General features: G+C 50.1%; 1 protein-coding gene across 6 annotated transcripts in view; it reads left to right on the forward strand.

Annotated features, from left to right (window-relative positions):
* Positions 1-16,715, forward strand: part of LOC105477666 (serine/threonine kinase 24) — a 129,754-nt gene that overhangs the window by 108,367 nt on the left and 4,672 nt on the right. For all 6 annotated transcript variants that reach the window (XM_071081107.1, XM_011734301.3, XM_011734283.3 and 3 more), the window contains exons 6-10: positions 7,435-7,620; positions 9,695-9,840; positions 11,627-11,750; positions 13,077-13,145; positions 16,195-16,331. In XM_071081107.1, the coding sequence (XP_070937208.1) occupies positions 7,435-7,620; positions 9,695-9,840; positions 11,627-11,750; positions 13,077-13,145; positions 16,195-16,331 (662 nt within the window). The remainder of the gene's footprint in view (positions 1-7,434; positions 7,621-9,694; positions 9,841-11,626; positions 11,751-13,076; positions 13,146-16,194; positions 16,332-16,715) is intronic.

A 16,715-nucleotide genomic window follows, 5' to 3' on the forward strand; every position in this document is an offset into this window, starting at 1 on the left:
AGGAGACTGACAGTAAACAGGAAGAATTAACAGCACTTTAGGAGCAAGCGTGCTGTGTTGTAGTCACCATTTTCAGGGAGTTACCTGCCTTAGGTGAGAAATATCCCTAGAGAGTGGCGGGGCAGGAGGCGTGGGCACCTCAGTGTGGTGTGGGCAACTCAGCGTGCATTTCAGGGTGGGGCCCTGGTGAGATGGCATTCTAGTTGAGATGCAAGCTGAGAGTTGTTTAAAAGAGTTTTGAAAGAATCAGTGCACAGCTCTAATTGGTGTTTTTAAAGAAAACTCCAGAATAAATATAACAGAAGAATGTTTAAAGTTTAAAGATTTAAAACTTATCTGAGGTTAAGAATGATGTGAACCCATAAGTCAAAGAGAGGTTGCTTGGTATCAAGCAAAATGAATGAATAGAGATTATTACATGTGTCAGAATCTTTTCCAGAGGAAAAAAGGTGTATTACAAACAAAAAATTAAGTGCCTGCAAAGGAAGAAAATCAAGCTGGTGCCATTCATCACGAATTCGTACTGAGCAACTGCACTGTGAATACAACTGTGAACAAGACAGCACGCTCCCTCCTCTCCTGAAGTAGAAGAGACAACCAGTAAGCAGTTTCAGATCGTGCACAGTGCCATGAAGAAAGGAGACGGGGCCATGTGGAGATCTTCCGTTTTTGGTTCCACCATCACTGCTCACATGAGAACCTTTATTCAAGAGCTGTCCTGTCTGCCTGAGCCGTCCCCACCACCTTCCTCGAAGGGCAGGGCCTCCCTGGGCGTTTGCTGGAGGCAGTGTGAGGACATCACAGCTTGGCTGCCTTCTTCCCCGAGCTCTTTCAACATCAGGAGGCTCTGGCCAGGTGTGGTGGCTCACAAGTGCCTGTAATCCCAGCACTTTGGGAAGCTGAGGATGGGAGTTTGAGACCAGCCTGGCTAACATGGTGAAACCCCGTTTCTACTAAAAATACTAAAATTAGCCAGGCGTGGTGGCGTATGCCTGTAGTTTCAGCTACTCGGGAGGCTGAGACAGGACAATCGCTTGAACCCAGGAGGCAGAGGTTGCAGTGAGCCGAGATCGTGCCACTGCAGTCCAGCCTGAACGACAGAGCAAGAGCCTGTCTCAAGAAAAAGAAAAAGACCCGGCTGGATGCGGTGGCTCAAGCCTGTAATCCCAGCACTTTGGGAGGCCGAGATGGGCGGATCACGAGGTCAGGAGATCGAGACCATCCTGGCTAACACGGTGAAACCCCGTCTCTACTAAAAAATACAAAAAACTGACCGGGCGAGGTGGCAGGCGTCTGTAGTCGCAGCTACTTGGGAGGCTGAGACAGGAGAATGGCGTAAACCTGGGAGGCGGAGCTTGCAGTGAGCTGAGATCTGGCCACAGCACTCCAGCCTGGGTGACAGAGCGAGACTCCATCTCAAAAAAAAAAAAAAAAAAAAAAAAACCATCAGGAGGCTCTGATCTGACCAGTAGGTGTTATAGTGTTGGGGGTGGATTAGAGTATGGTCTCCCTCTTCTGGGGAGTGCACACTTGGTTGGGAAGGAGATAGTATGAGAAAATGTGTCACATTTTTGGTCTGTTTTTACCTTTACTGTGACTTGTGTCAGAAGTTATTTCACTTGCTTGGATCCTCCCCAACAACTCTGAACTGGAAATCATGAGCAGACTCTTAGGTTGATGTGGAATTGACTTTCCAGGTTTGTTGACCCGGGAGGCGTGTGGTGAGGGCCGATGAGGGTCACATCTGTGTCCAAGTCTCAAAAGTTATCAGAAGTGGGGTTTCACGCTGGGGCCTTAGGGCTGAGATTTCCTTCGTTTCCCACTGGGTATGGCTCTGGACTGGCAGCTCTTGTTGCAAGCAGGGCCTGATAAGGGTGCTCTTCCAGGCCACCCCATGTGTGTCCCTCTAGTGGTTGACTTGCCTGCTGGGCAGCCAGTGCTCTTTGGGGTACACTGGTGGCTGCTCTGGTCTCACAGCTCACTCAGCTGCTTCCCAGCTTTCCCTCCATTCTCTCTTACATGACTTGTAGACATTTCCCCTCCTAGACTGCACCGCACGTAAGGAAAGACCTTCCAGCCATTGGGGACAGGGTTCGGTATGGTAGTTATGAAGGCACATGCCCAGGTCACACCTAGGTTCACAAGCTGATTGTCAAAGGAAGGGTGGGTTGGGAGAAGTGATGAACTTCACCTGCCTCACTAGCTTCTTCATCTCACTGAACTAAAGGGAATACAAACCTCTGTTTCTTGTATATGTTTAGATCCTGTTTGGAGCCTTTTTGAGCATTGTCACCTCTGGCACTACCTGTGCCCTGTTGTCTGGGCTGCTCAGGTGTTGCTGAATGTGTTTGCATACAAAGGGCATCTTATGTCAATCCCAGTTCTTAACCTAAGCATGATATTACGAAGTCCTGATTGTCCATATGTTGTAAGAACCTTCATTACTAATGTTTTAAGGTGATTTGAGGAAGTTTGGTTTGTTTGAAGGAGTCCCCATCCTTTGGAGATGGTGCCAAGGGACATAACTCTGCTCACTGCAAAGAAGCCTCCGGTTTCAACACTAGAGAAAGGTCTTGGACTGAAGAACTCTCATCTCCCTTTTTCCTTGTAAGATTATTATGATGGTATGTCAGTGAATGGATGGCACTTGGTTTGCAGTGTAACCATGGTGAAAAGTGGAAACTGGTGATGCATTGATGGAAAAAAATAGCATTGTTGAAGATGGGTGAAGGCGTGGTCGGATGAGCCGATGCGCTGCGAGAACCCAGGCAGCCAGCCTGTCTACCGCACTGCACACCAGCCCTTCCTGTCACTGGATGCTGAGCCCATGGCCTCCCTGCTTCTTCCTGCGGATCAGGAATTGCCCACAGGCCTGGCTGGGAGGAGGAGCCCTGAGGGCCCGGGAAGAGTGTGGATCAGGAGACAGCAGGCTTTATTTTCGCATGTAGTAATGTTGGGCCACTTTGGTCAACCACGTGTTACTCTTAATGGTCATAGATATCATGTATGCCTGTAGATGCCAGTTACGGGTGTGTTCCTAAAGATTGCATCTGCTTAAGTAATAAGCTTATATCAAATCACATTTTGTTTTGATTAGTTACAGCTGTGACTTAGGGTTATCTGTGGTTTTCTTCTTGATTGTAGAGTTGATTGGTTTCTTCTAGAATTATTTTATCTATATAATTTAAACAATATCGCTTAGATTGTACCTTGAGACGTGTAGCCAGCGTACTTTCTTTGACACAATATTGTGAAGATGTAGGATGCTGTTGCATAGAGCCCTGCCTCTCTCGATGTGGAGGAGAGTCCCAGAGAACTCAGGGTGCTCACTCAGGAGTGCGCCCCAGGAGAAGATTTGTTCGCAGTTAATATGTGCATTTGCAGCTTTTGACTGGAGCTTATATTAGAAACCACTGTTTGTTTTCTCTGTCAGCAGTGTCTTAATGTCTCATTTCATATCTTTCCCAAATGGCCCCACACGGGTCTCTCCTTCCACCTCATTTTAATTGCTTTGGAATGTGACTGCCTGTTCCCCACATAACGTTTACTTTAAAACTCAGACATGGGCTGGGCACAGTGGCTCACGCCTGTAATCCCAGCACTTTGGGAGGCCCTGGTGGGAGGATAGCTTGAGGCCAGGAGTTCAACACCAAGCTGGGCCATAAAGCAAGACCTCCCCCCACCCCACCTGCGACTCCTGCCTCTACAAGAAATTTAAAAATTAGCTGGGCATGGTGGTGTGCCCTGTAGTCCCAGCTATCCAGGAGGCTGAGGTGGGAGGATGGCTTGAGCCAAGGAGGTCAAGGCTCCAGCCTGGGTGACAGATGAGTCCCCCTCCCACCCCCCCAAAAAACCCTCAGACACAAGTTCTTCATGTGCTGTGGTTTTTCCTGGAAGCCGGGATAGACAGACTCAGTTAGACGTGAGCGTCTCCGTCAGCACACTGTAGGACACGTCGCGCTTCATTAAGTTAACGTGCGCGAGCAGCTTAACCGTTCTTCTGAGGGTGAACGTAAGTAATGCTGCTGTTGAAGATTTTGGGCAGCATATACCATTTTCCAAATTTAAAATGTAGTGTAGATGCCTAAAAGTCGAAGTAATTGGTTTTAACAAGTTTGGATATTTTTGTGGCTTTCGATTTGTATGCCAAATTGCTTGCCATTGATTCAAGTGTCAGTCCAGGTTTCCAAATTAGTCATAGTTAGATGTCTGTCGGGAGAGCCAGCAGGCAGGAAGACCATGTGGGAGCCCCCTACAGAAGTCCTGGGGAGAAGAGATCGCTTTAGACTAATCCAAAGTTAGGAGGGGTGGAGGGGACACAGGGTGCTGAGAGCCCAGGAACCATATACCCTGGGTTGCGACTGGATTTAGGAGGATCCAAAGAGGGGATCCTAAGGAGCTGGGTGACCCTCGTGCCCCTGGCATGGCTGCCTGGGAGGATGCCCCCCACCCCGCGTTTTTTTTCTTTTGATACAGAGTCTCGCTCTGTCACCCAGACTAACGATCTTGCTCCCTGCAACTTCGTCCTCCCAGGTTCAAATGATTCTCCTGCCTCAGCCTCCCAAGTAGCTGGGACTACAGGTGTGGGCCATGGCGCCCAGCCAGTTTTTGTATTTTTAGTAGAGATGGGGTTTCGCCATGTTGGCCGGGCTGGTCTCGAACTCTGCCTGCCTTGGGCTCCCAAAGTGGTGGGATTACAGGCGTGAGCCACTGTGCCCGGCCCGCGTGTTTGTTCTTGATGGTGCGGTACTGGCTGCCTTCCTTGGAAGCCGGGAGGGTGATATGTGGGTTGTGTTCAGATGGGGCTGGCAGAGGTTGTCTCAGTGAACTTCCCCGTGGTACACAGTGGCGTGCAGAAGCAGGCGTTCGCTCCTCGGTGCTGGCTGCTGCCTGCTTATTGTCTGCCCCTGAACCTGAAAGCAAGTCCTTGGGCCTGAGTGAAATCAAGGCAAGTGCATCACCGACGTAGTCAGCAGAGACCGGCCTCTGCCGAGGCCTGCCTGCCAGTCACCGAGTACATTTAGCTAGTGGAGAGATGCTTGGAGGTCTGGAGGTGCATCCGTCAGAGATCATGTTCAGTAGCACAATAGAGTGACCGTAGTTAATAATTTACTGTGTTTCAAATTAGCCAGAAGAGAAGATTCGGAATAACCCAACACAAAGGAATGATCTGTGTTTGAGGTGAGAGGTACCCCAGCTACCCAGATTTGATTGTTACACACTGTATACTTATACCAGAATATCACATGTACTGCCAAAATTATGTGCCCTTAAAAATGAGAAGGCTCTGGGTCTGTATGGCCAGGAGACAGCATGCTTTGAGAATAGCAGTAGCGGTAACGAAATCTGAGAGGCCTGGGGGAAGCCGACAGATGTGGAATCACACAAACTTGAGAGCCACCTGTTGGTGTGGAAGAACCGCTGCTGCACGAGAGTCACGATAGCCACCTCTGTTCTTGCCTTTCCCCTCCTCCATCCTCCCTCCTTGTGTCTGCTCACTCCTGTCCTCCTGCCGCTGCCACAGTTCTGGGTGCTCACCCACCCTGTGCTCCTGTGCACCTGCTTCCCCTCTCTTAGGGGCAAGAGACTGGGATCAGTTGCATTTCTGCTGATTTTTAAGATAACGCAATGCAAAATAAAGCAAAGAGTCCAAGTTGTAGAGGGAAGGAAATTAGTATTACTTCTAACATCAGCTCTCCTGGGCTGACCCCTTCAGCATAAGATTTAGTAGAAAGAATTTAGAATAAGACTTGCTGGCAGCTTTTCATCTTCACTGAGAATAAGGAAATAGAATATGCTGTAGGCATCATTCCCATGGACCGCTGGGCTCGGGGGCTTCCAGTAGGGATTTCTGGTACTCACTAAGGCTGCAGGAACATGGTAAGTGTGTCCTCTGGATAGTTACAGTGCCCTGCAGCCACCACAACGATGCTTCAGCCTGTGCATTTCCTTGCTATAGAGTGAGTATGAGAGATGTGTTCGATTCTCACTGAAGTTCTTGGAATAATGATGGATTACATGCACAGTGAGAACAGCAGGAAAGCTGTGCCAGACTCAGGTGTGTTCTCTACGTCCCCAAGTCGTCTTTTGCCAGCCCGTATAGGACTATATCCTGCCTCATTGTTGGCTTCTGTCCTGTTTGGGGATTGGTATCACCCGCTGTCGAAGTCTCATGAGCTGCCAAGTTCCTCTTAAGACTGCCTGGCTCTTCTCATTGACATGACATGTTCCAGGAATTCATTCCTTTGCCTAACCGCTTGGTTGTGCCACAGGCCTGTGCTGGGCAGAAGGAGGTGGGGCAGCTGGACCTGAGATGTCCTGGTGGGGGCCACGTGGCTTCTGCAGATGTCTCCTCTAGGACATTTGGCAGAAAATGCAGGCACTAGAGAGACACGGTAAATGACACCAGGAAGAAACCACCAGACAAATTGCGAATTTGGGACCTGTTTCTTCTTTAAGTTGATGCCACTGGGGAGACTGGGGAGAGGACTGTTCTAGGTTGGAAGAGCCTTAGCGACCTGACAAAGTACCCCGTGGACTTTGGATCCTGATTCAGATAAACTGTTTATGAACAGCTGAGAACATTTAATTATTCATGACATTAAGGAATTCGTGCTAATTTCAGGCACTGATAGGTAGTAAAAAAAACAAACAACAACAAAAAACGTATATTAGCACACTGAAGTACTCGGGGGGAAATGTCATGACAACTGATTGATTTTAAAATATACTCTGGGAACACATGGACAAAGCCTGTATGGCAAAATGTTAATAACCACTAAATTCATGCAATAGGTAGATGAGGATGCATTATATTAATATTTCTCAGTTCTTTGTATGTTTGAACATTTTCATAATAAACTTTTAAGTTCTGGGCCCCTTGTAAGGCACCTTGTATGGCCACCTCCTCCTCCTCTTCCACCCTCATTCTACAGACGAGGGAAACAAGGCTCAGAGGTTAGCTCTTTCATCTAACGTCACAGGACTTTGTAGAACTGGCATTTCAACCCGGGTCTCTTGAGACCAAGGTACCCACTTTCGACCTCACAGCTGTGCCCTGAGTTCTAAGCACTGCTGGAGGGGGTGACTCGCGAGCGTACACCCACCCCTGACTCCTCTCTGCTCACCTCTCTTACCCGCCTGCTGGCTCCCGGGACTCCACGGGGAATGCCGAACGCATCCAGCAGGAGGCGTAGTAGGAGTGAATTGATAAGCCATCTCCATGTAGAGGCAGAAAACATTTGGCATATTACAGTTTCTAATGTTGTTGTCTCTTTTGAAATTATAGTGAGAGCTTATGTTTTTAAATATCAGTTAAAAATGCCTTTTTCAAAACCTCGGAAGTATTGAGACATGTTACCATTTTCCCCCTAAATACTGTTTATTGGAATTGATTCCTGCTTGGTGTTTGTAAAGATGCTTTTCTTGTTGCAGGCAGACATCTGGTCCCTGGGCATAACAGCTATTGAACTTGCAAGAGGGGAACCACCTCATTCCGAGCTGCACCCCATGAAAGTTTTATTCCTCATTCCAAAGAACAACCCACCGACGTTGGAAGGAAACTACAGTAAACCCCTCAAGGAGTTTGTGGAGGCCTGTTTGAATAAGGAGCCGAGCTTTGTAAGTTCCCAGGGATCATCACATACCTCCTCATATGTGGCTTGACTTGGCTGAGATACATCCTGTTGGGATTGCTTTAATCACTTTTCAGCTGTCTTCCTGGTATTCATTTTTCTTTTCCTAAATAAGTATGATTGACTTCTTTGGTTTGCAAATACATTTTAATTTTTAAGTATTAAAAATCTCCTTCTTTTAGATTTCCACCATCTCATACTTCATTGAATCTGAAGAATATTCTCCCTAATATTAAATGTGGAATCATAAATGTTTAATATTTATAGAGGATCAGGCCGTAAACTGTTACACTGTTTTTAGTAATGGCAGAGGTTAGCTGGAAACAAATGGCTAAATATGTCTTTAAAGTAAATGTTTTCACTTTCCAGGTGGCGTGTGTTAGGAAACAAAAGATTAGGAAATATAACCAAGCCACCCTCTGCTTCCCCTCCCCCTCCCCCTTCCTACCTACTTTCTCTTTTTAGGTTTAATAGACGCTGGCAGAGCCGTACAGCAGTAACGACTGTGTGGCTTTGCCTCGTTTTCTGTCTGAATTAGGACGTTTCTTTGAAAGTTGTGTCTCTGTGTGTGTGTGTGTGTGTGTGTGTGTGTGTGTGTGTGTTGGTGTTGGAGGTAGCACCATATGTCCTTGTTTTGTTTCGGAGTTTTCCAGCAGAGTTAGCTGAAGGCCAAGCTGAGCCCCCCTTTTCTTAACTCTTGTGTAAAAATGAGTGGTTACTTTTACAAGAGCACCATGGTTGCCTAATATGCCAGTTTTGGTAAAGGAATTACATGAGGAATGCAACATTTTCTAAGCACCTCTGGGGAGATGCAGGCTGAGACCACCACACCAGCATTTGATGACTACATCAGCATCTTGTGGTAGTGGGGCTTGTCCTGCACGCCACGATGCTCTGCATTTTATTACAAGATGATGTTTGTTGCAGCCACCATGCACCAGCACTGGTGGAGATACGTGCAGGCATGTCTTCCCTTACAAAGCATGTGTCTAGTATGGGCTTATGCTCCAGCACACAGAGCTCCACCCCACAGCTACCGAGGAGCTGGCTGAGAGGCGAGACTACGAGCACCTCCGGGGTAGCTGAGGTTTCACCCTTGGGTGGACGGGGAGGGAGAATACTCAAGGGTGATCCAGGTTTCTCACGAGTTTGAATCTGAAAACGTACTTGGCTTTTGTAGTCAAGCTTTCGTAATTTGGAGTGAGTGGGAACTCGGTTCGACTCGGTATTTGGGTGTTCCTGGTGTCTATTCCAATTTGGGCTGTGCTGGTCTCCTTGGGAAGCACATTCCCTGTCACTGTCGCCATCCTCAAGGCAGGCAGCTGACCAGGTGCTGAGCCCAGGGCATGGGTGAAGTCTTCAGCCCAATCACAAGGGAAGGGAGGGACCTGGGAAACAGCCCTTCTCAACTGGGAAAGTTGGTGATGCAGAGCACCCAGCTGCTCTTTCAGCAGACAGGAGAAAGGGCATCTCCTGGCTCCTTTCCGGTTTCTTTGAGAGAATTCCAAATTGACATTTCTATTATATGGTTGGATGTGGCCAAACGTTAAAAAATTGGGCATAGTGGCTCAGGCCTGTAATCCTAGCTACCCAGGAGACTGCGGTAGGAGAATCGCTTGAACTGGGGAGGTGAGGTTGTAGTGAGCTGAGATCGCGCCACTGCACTCCAGCCTGGGCAACGAGCAAAACTCCATCTCAAAAAAAGTTAAAGCGACATAGAACATACATTCTGTCAGCTATTTGCCATAAAGTATTTCATAAGCTAGGAGATAAGGTCTCTTAAATGATCCCTGTGAAGCTCTGTGCAGAGGTTTCTGTGGAAATGCATTTATTAGGGACCTCCTTAGAAAGTCACTGCCCTGCCCACCATGGTACCTGGAGCCCAGGCGTAGGTCCTGAGCGCCTCGTCTTTGGGTGAGTCACAGTGAGAAGAGGTGCGGAGTAGAATCGCAGCCATCAGGTGTCAGTGTGGCGGGTTGACATTTTGAGGCAGAAGTCTGTCCTTTGGGGTGGGATCAAGAGCTTCATCTCATCTTTTGTTGTTGTGTGTGTTTTTCCAGAGACCCACTGCTAAGGAGTTACTGAAGCACAAGTTTATACTACGCAATGCAAAGAAAACTTCCTACCTGACCGAGCTCATTGACAGGTACAAGAGATGGAAGGCCGAGCAGAGCCACGACGACTCGAGCTCCGAGGATTCAGACGCGTAAGTTGGCCCCTGAGCGACCCGAGCGTGTGTGTGGGAGGGACCCACTGGTCTTTGTCACTTGTTTGGTGTGGGTTTCGTTTTCTGTTGAGTTTTTTTTAGACAATCCAGGCTGGTGGCGGTTGCTGTGTTAGCCACATCCTGGGCCTGTTGGGGAGCTGAGCCTCTGGATGTTGCTGGTGGAAGTTCTATGAGTGAACTCTGTGGCAGAGCTGTGCGTAGGGAACTGGACCTGGCTGTTTGATTCTGTTTTGTTTCGTTCGGTTCTGCTCTGTTTTGTTTTCCATTACACTTTTCTGTTCTTAAAATCATGATCAGGTGAAACTGCTTTACATGGATGTCTGAAAGGCCAGAAATGCACGTGTTTGTGATTCTCTGTTGTGTCTGGTAGAAGCTTCTGTACCAGCGGTGACTTTCTGAGAACTGCTGTCAAGTTCGGCATCTAGGAATTCCCTTGGCTGAAGAGGCGAAGCGGGGCTGGAGCCATTTGTGTGGCGAGGGCTGGGGAAGGCGGTCGGGTAGGCTTGTGTCTGGAAGTCCAAGCCTGGGCTCGTCTGTTCTCGTGCATGCCTTGGCAGGAGTCAAACTTGGCCCACAGTGCAGGTCCATGCGCCAGGCCAGATGAATGAGGATTTCCGGGGGTGACACCCTAAGTGGGTTTTCAGTGTCTCTAGGTGATTGCAGTTTAAAGCCAAGTTTGAGACCACTGCCCTCGGAAGTTCTTGAGGTACTGCCATTGGGAGATTGCCGGGGTAGCAACAGGGATGACAAGATAAAGAGACTGGAGAGAGGTTTGAGAGCCAGGACGTGGCGGTGGATTTGGGTGAAGGAGGGAAGCCCACGTTCCAGGCTTGGGCAGCGTGGCCACAGGCGTTGTGATGTGTGGTGCAGGAAGCCGAGTGTGGGGTGGACCATGTATGAGTCTGAGTTGTCCAGGAGGAGACGTCCTGTGTGAAGTGGCACCGAGGTGTGGCGTTCAGGTGAGAAAGCTGGGCAGGTGAAGTGGGCTTAGGGGCCACTGCTCTGTGGAGGTCACTGGAGCCAAGAGAACAAAGGGTGTCAGTCGGGGCGTGTGGGGGAGTGAGGCCGGCCCCTAGGGAAGCCGGCGTGAGGGTGAGGCTCCGCCTGTGAATGAGAGGGGAGAGGTGTGGCCGAGGGGTGGGAGGAGGTGCAGGCTCAGTGGGGCCACAGGCGTCAGGATGATGAGCAGGGCCAAGGGCTCATTGCCTCTGAGGCCCACGCAGGACAGGGAGTCAGCACACATCTCATGATGGGGGAGGGAGTGCTCGGAGGGACACCGGCGGGCTTTGGAGCGAGTGGAGGGTACCAAATAGAGGCAGTGAGTGTGGATCCTGGAACTGGGGCTGAGAGACGGCCGAGGTGAGGCCGAAGTGTTGGAATGACAGGCATGAGCCACCACACCCAACACAGGGACATCTGCTTTCCTGGTGAGAGGAGGAGCCCAGCAGAGAGAAGCTGATGGCCCAGAGATGGGCTCCCAGGGCGGCGGGGGAGGTGTCCTCCAGGAGGAGGAGGAGAGTGGGCACGCACACGCTGGCACACCAGGGAGGTGCGGGAATCACCTCGCGATGGTCTCGTCTCTGTGAGGGAGGAGGCGGGGCATCTTTGGAAAATCCCCAAGGGACTGGACATGGGTGTTATGGTGGGGACTTGGCGCTGGTGGGCGTGGGTTCGGAGGTCCCCAGGCGGCCTCCCCCGAACGTCCCAGCGCCCCCAGAGCAGACGTGCGAGCGCTGATGGGATCTCCCTGCGTGTCTGTGTTAAGGGAAACAGATGGCCAGGCCTCAGGGGGCAGCGATTCTGGGGACTGGATCTTCACAATCCGGGAAAAAGATCCCAAGAATCTGGAGAATGGAGCTCTTCAGCCATCGGACTTGGACAGAAATAAGGTACGTCTGCTCCCTCCAGAATGGCCACACTGACCTCAGTCTGCGGTGTTTTGGAGGCACGTGTGTGTGAAGCTTGCTGTGGGTGCGGGTGGCAGCTCTCATAGAATTTTGTTGCTAGGGGATGGACGGATTGAGAGCTTTAGTTCTGTCTGGTGATCCAGGTGTTGACACCGGGGAGTCTGGCCTCTGGTCTGTTCTGTGCCACTCCATTCTGCTCTCTGCAGCCCTGCAGTCAAGTTAGGATGTCCTGACATGTGGCAATGTCATGGGGTTTGGGGGTGACCCGTGAAATGACTTCATAGCTCTCTTTGGGGGACTGTTGTGCATGTTGGGGTTACTTACATACATATCATAATTTTGTGATTGAGTTTTAAAGACCTTATAAATAAATGCATTGCTTTTGATATTTATGTAAAACAATTTTGATTAATTGGTTTTATGCCTGTTAAATTTATGAAAGGCCATATATTTAGGGTCTTGTGTAAAACATAGTGGTGGTGTTTCTCTCAGGCAGGGTGGGCCAGTAGCTGTGCCCTGTTGATCCTACAAGTCCTGCTTTGATAAGTGAACAGGTGTTGAATGTCCAATTAGAGGCTGCAAAAGTAGAAACTCGGCCTCTGTCATAGACAGCACTTGGAATGGCCAATCTTGACCTGATTTCTATTTTCAGGGTTTCATTAGTAAAGTGCTTTTCTCTCTCTCTCTCTCTCTTTCTTTTTTTTTTTTTTTTTTTTTTTTTTTTTTGAAACGGGGTCTCTGTCACCCAGGCTGGAATGCAGTGGTGCCATCAGAGCCCACTGCAGCCTCAAACTCCTGGGCTCAAGCGATCCTCCCACCTCAACCTCCTGAGTAACTGGGATTGCAGGCATGTGACACCATGCCCAGTTTATGTAAAACTTTTTATTTTTGTCTTTTTTTTTTTAGAAACAGGGTCTCACTATGTTGCCCAGGCTGGTCTCAAACTCTTGGGCTCAAGTGATCCTCCTGCCTCGGCTTCCCAAAGTGTTGGAATGACAGGCGTGAGCCATCACGTCCAACCAGTAAAGCACTTCTGCATAGATAGCGAGACGAGGCAGTTCACCACCTGCGCCCACGCAAAGTCCCCTTCCACATGGAACCCAGATGCCGGTGTCCCTGGCGCGTGGGTTTTGCATGTCACTGCAGATGAGACTTTGAAGTCTAGCGAGAGGCAGCCGATAGTCTTCAGCTGTCATGGCGCGCAGAGGGCGTTTCCTCAGCGTGAAGTGTAGGGGTGAGAGGTTCGTTGCATTATTGCCGATGTGAACGTCAACTGTTTCTGATGACCTTTTTTTCCTCTCCCCCAAGATGAAAGACATCCCAAAGAGGCCTTTCTCTCAGTGTTTATCTACAATTATTTCTCCTCTCTTTGCAGAGGTAGGTACCTGGCTGACCTTTTCGGAGTGGGAGGGAAGAGGGAGAAGCTGGACACACTTCAGTAGTGATGTTGCCAGTAAGAGTTGGGGACATTAAGACAAACTGGCAAAGGCTCAGAAAGCCTGCATGGTGCCTCCCCAAAGGCTGTCAGCGTCAGGCACCACCTTGCACCTCCCACTGTCCTGGACGGTGGCCACTCCGCCACAGCCTGGAGTGTGCAGACTGGATGACAGTGACCCAGCCTGAGACCCTGTGTCACCCATTGCACTGCTTTTTAGCAAATCTTATTGGGTGCAGCCTGCTTCCTTTGCCTCAGACCAATTTCTGGCCATATGAAAAGTAGAGTCTTTCTTCTAAGGAAGACGTTGGATGCCCTGGAGTCCTCCGGTCTCCCCTGAGCCACATGTTTCACCAAAGTCCCAGTGCTGCGCTCCCGGCTGGGCCTCCCCGTGCCGTGCCCACCCTCTGCTCAGCCTCTCCCTCCCAGAGGAAAGTGCTCCCGGCCGTGTTTTGAGAGATTTTCAAAAGTAGGCTTTATAAGAATGAAGGTTGTTCTGCATCTGGTTAGTAGCGGATTTGAAAATATGTTGGAAGTCCCCCCTTTTCTTGTTGTGCCCCTTCCTGGCTGAGGTTGCCTTTGAGGTATTCACTGTGGGCCACACACACATCTGTTTGCATGGGGATCGCCCTCTTTGGGCAGCTTTCCACTGCGGCTGTGTTTGGGGGCCCTGGTCCTTGAAGGGGGAGGCCTTCGGAGGAGGAAGCATCGTAGGAGCTCATTCCCCTCTCCTGTGCCTGCGTCATGCAGTGGGGAATCCCTGGCCGTGGGCTGTGCCCAGTCTGCCAGTGCCTCTTCCCAGCCCTCCAGTGAGCCTGCACCTGTTGCCCTGCCCTGGAGGGTTTGTCTGAGGGCCTCTGACCTGGCAAGTTTCAGGGCCCAGTGCGAGCAGGGCTGTGGCCGGGGTCCGAGGCCTCACCTGCAGCTTCAAGTGGGAAACAGCCGAGCCCGCTGATGTCGGGGAAGGCACAGGGCACGCGGAGGCCCTGCTGGATGTCTGGCTTCAGCCCTGGCTCATGGTTCTGGGCACCTGTGTTCTTCCTACCTAGGATGTCCGGGTTGAGTGCCAGCTTGCTCTTCATTTTGTCCCATGGGAGTGGGCCCTGTGGGATTTCCAGGCTGCGCTCCTGCGGCTCTGCCATTGGCCTCTGGAATCGGGTCAGTCAGGCAGTTAGGGAAAGTGCATGGAGTTTTTCATTTACCTGAGGCTGTTTATTTTTTTACTGGGCTCATGAAGGAACTTTGACATAAGTATTCAGGACATATCCTAAATGCGATCGTATCCTGGATTTTCCAGCTAACCAAATGCTAAACTCGCATCTTTCCCAATGTATTTTTATGAATGATATTTGCTACCCTAGAGTTCAGAGTGTTTAATGTGCATTATTTCATACAATACTTGCAGAAGCTCAATAGAAGGATTATAGCCCCATGTTTACAGATGAGGCCATTGAGGAGACGGGCGCTGGCGTCCCTGCTTTCCTTCAGGGAGCACAGGTCAGGTTGCTCCGTGAAGTCAGTGGTGGGTCCAGTACGTTCCACACAGTGAGGGGACTGGCCCTCTCCCACGGCAGCCCTTCTTCTGCCTTTGCTCCTTCTTTGAGACTTAGAGGCGGGACACGGGCAGGAGGGAGAGTGCTGGATGGTACATGATCCTGTCAGGACTTGTAAATACTGTGGGGGAGTCCTAGACAAACACAAGTGGCCATCGCGGGGCCGGCGGGGTGGGCCCTCTGGGACAGCAAGAGCTTCAGGAACAAATGTTCTCCGCACCCATTGGCCCTCTGAGGTCAGACTTTCCTGTTCCTGCCTGCCCCTTCAGCAGCGGAGAGAGAAGCTGTGGCTCTCAGGGCAGGGCTGGGTTTGGAAATGACAGCATGTGTTCAACAACCTGCAAACCAAGCTGAATGTCGCCTGAGATGTTTCTTACTTCCCTGAAAAGGAGGCGGTGTCCATCATCTCTGGAGCCACCACGAAGGGCCTCTTCTGTCGAGTTCTGAGCCATGCTGTATCTTGATTGAACAGCTCTTACTTTCACAGTTCACATTTCTGGGCCTTCCAGAGAGAGACTTAGTTGACCTTTAACTTAGGGAAGTGCCTGAAGGCACTGTTGTGATTTCTCTTGGGAGTAGAGGAAGGACACTGGAGATTCCCAGAATTTAAGGCTGCCACTTGAACATACATGAAATGGAATGTTTTGACACTACTGTGGATCACAAAGGCAGTTTGCTGGAGTTTAAGAACCAACCCATTAACATGAGGAAGTAAGCTTTGACGGCCCACGTGGCAGTTTCATATTGAGATTAGATTAACTTACGATAGCCTTTGAAATTGCTTTTCTGGTACAAGGTTATGGTTGAAATGGGAAAAGAGCACAGAGAGTACAGTCCATCATGGTGAGACTCGGGACAGGCACACAGAGAGCTAGTCGTCTCTGTTCTGGCCTAGAACAGTCACGGTTATGGTCTGACGATTACCCTGTCTAGACATAACTGCTCTCAGAGCATTTGAATCACCTTTCTTCAGAAGGAATCTGGGCTGGGCGCAGTGGCTCATGCCTGTAATCCCAACACTTTGAGGCCAAGGCGGGCGAATCACTTGAGGTCAGGGGTTCGAGACCAGCCTGGCCAACATGGTGAAACCCTGCCTTATTAAAAATACAAAAATTAGCTGGACGTGGTGGCAGGGGCCTGTAATCCCAGCTACTCGGGAGGCTGAGGCAGGAGAATTGCTTGAACCCAGGGGGCGGAGGTTGCTGTGAGTTGAGATCGCGCCACTGTACTCCAGGGTGGGCAACAAAGCCAGACCCCATCTCAAAAAACAAAACCCAGGGATCTGAAGTGGCCTGGATCCCGAGTCAGAGCCTTTCCCGGACACCCCGGGGCTGGGGTGGTGTCATGGTCCACGCGCTGTGTTGCTCCTTGAAAAGCATGCTTCCCGGTTGTGCAGCTGGTGCACCTCACACTGTTCTTCCTGTTCGTGTGTTTTCAGTTGAAGGAGAAGAGCCAGGCATGCGGCGGGAACTTGGGGTCCATTGAAGAGCTGCGAGGGGCCATCTTCCTAGCGGAGGAGGCGTGCCCCGGCATTTCCGACACCATGGTGGCCCAGCTCGTGCAGCGGCTCCAGAGGTAACTGCCTGGGGCCCCCCTGGGCTGGGGAAGGAGAGGCCTGCACTTGGCCTGGGACTCGGTTGGTGAGTTTGGTACTTCGCTCTTGGCCTGTCTGTTCCTGTTGTCTTGCAGGCCTCAGGGTACACACAGAGTTGAATTAGAGGAGACTTTGTTGAATTCTAGAAATCAATGTGAGTGAAGGATCTGAATCTGGAAACTGCTGGAAAAGCCCGCAGGACTTTGTGCGTTTGTAGCTCTTGCCACACAAATACAGGGTGGTGGTGAAATAATCTGTTTCCTCTTAATTATGCAGCTTAATTATTGGCCAGAGAATGATCGTTCTTAGCCAGATGTGTGTAACTGTCTCTCTGGTTTTCGGCTTTAAAGTCAATGTGAGAAATG

This window comes from Macaca nemestrina, chromosome 16, assembly GCF_043159975.1.
Source record: "Macaca nemestrina isolate mMacNem1 chromosome 16, mMacNem.hap1, whole genome shotgun sequence".
Taxonomy (NCBI): domain Eukaryota; kingdom Metazoa; phylum Chordata; class Mammalia; order Primates; family Cercopithecidae; genus Macaca; species Macaca nemestrina.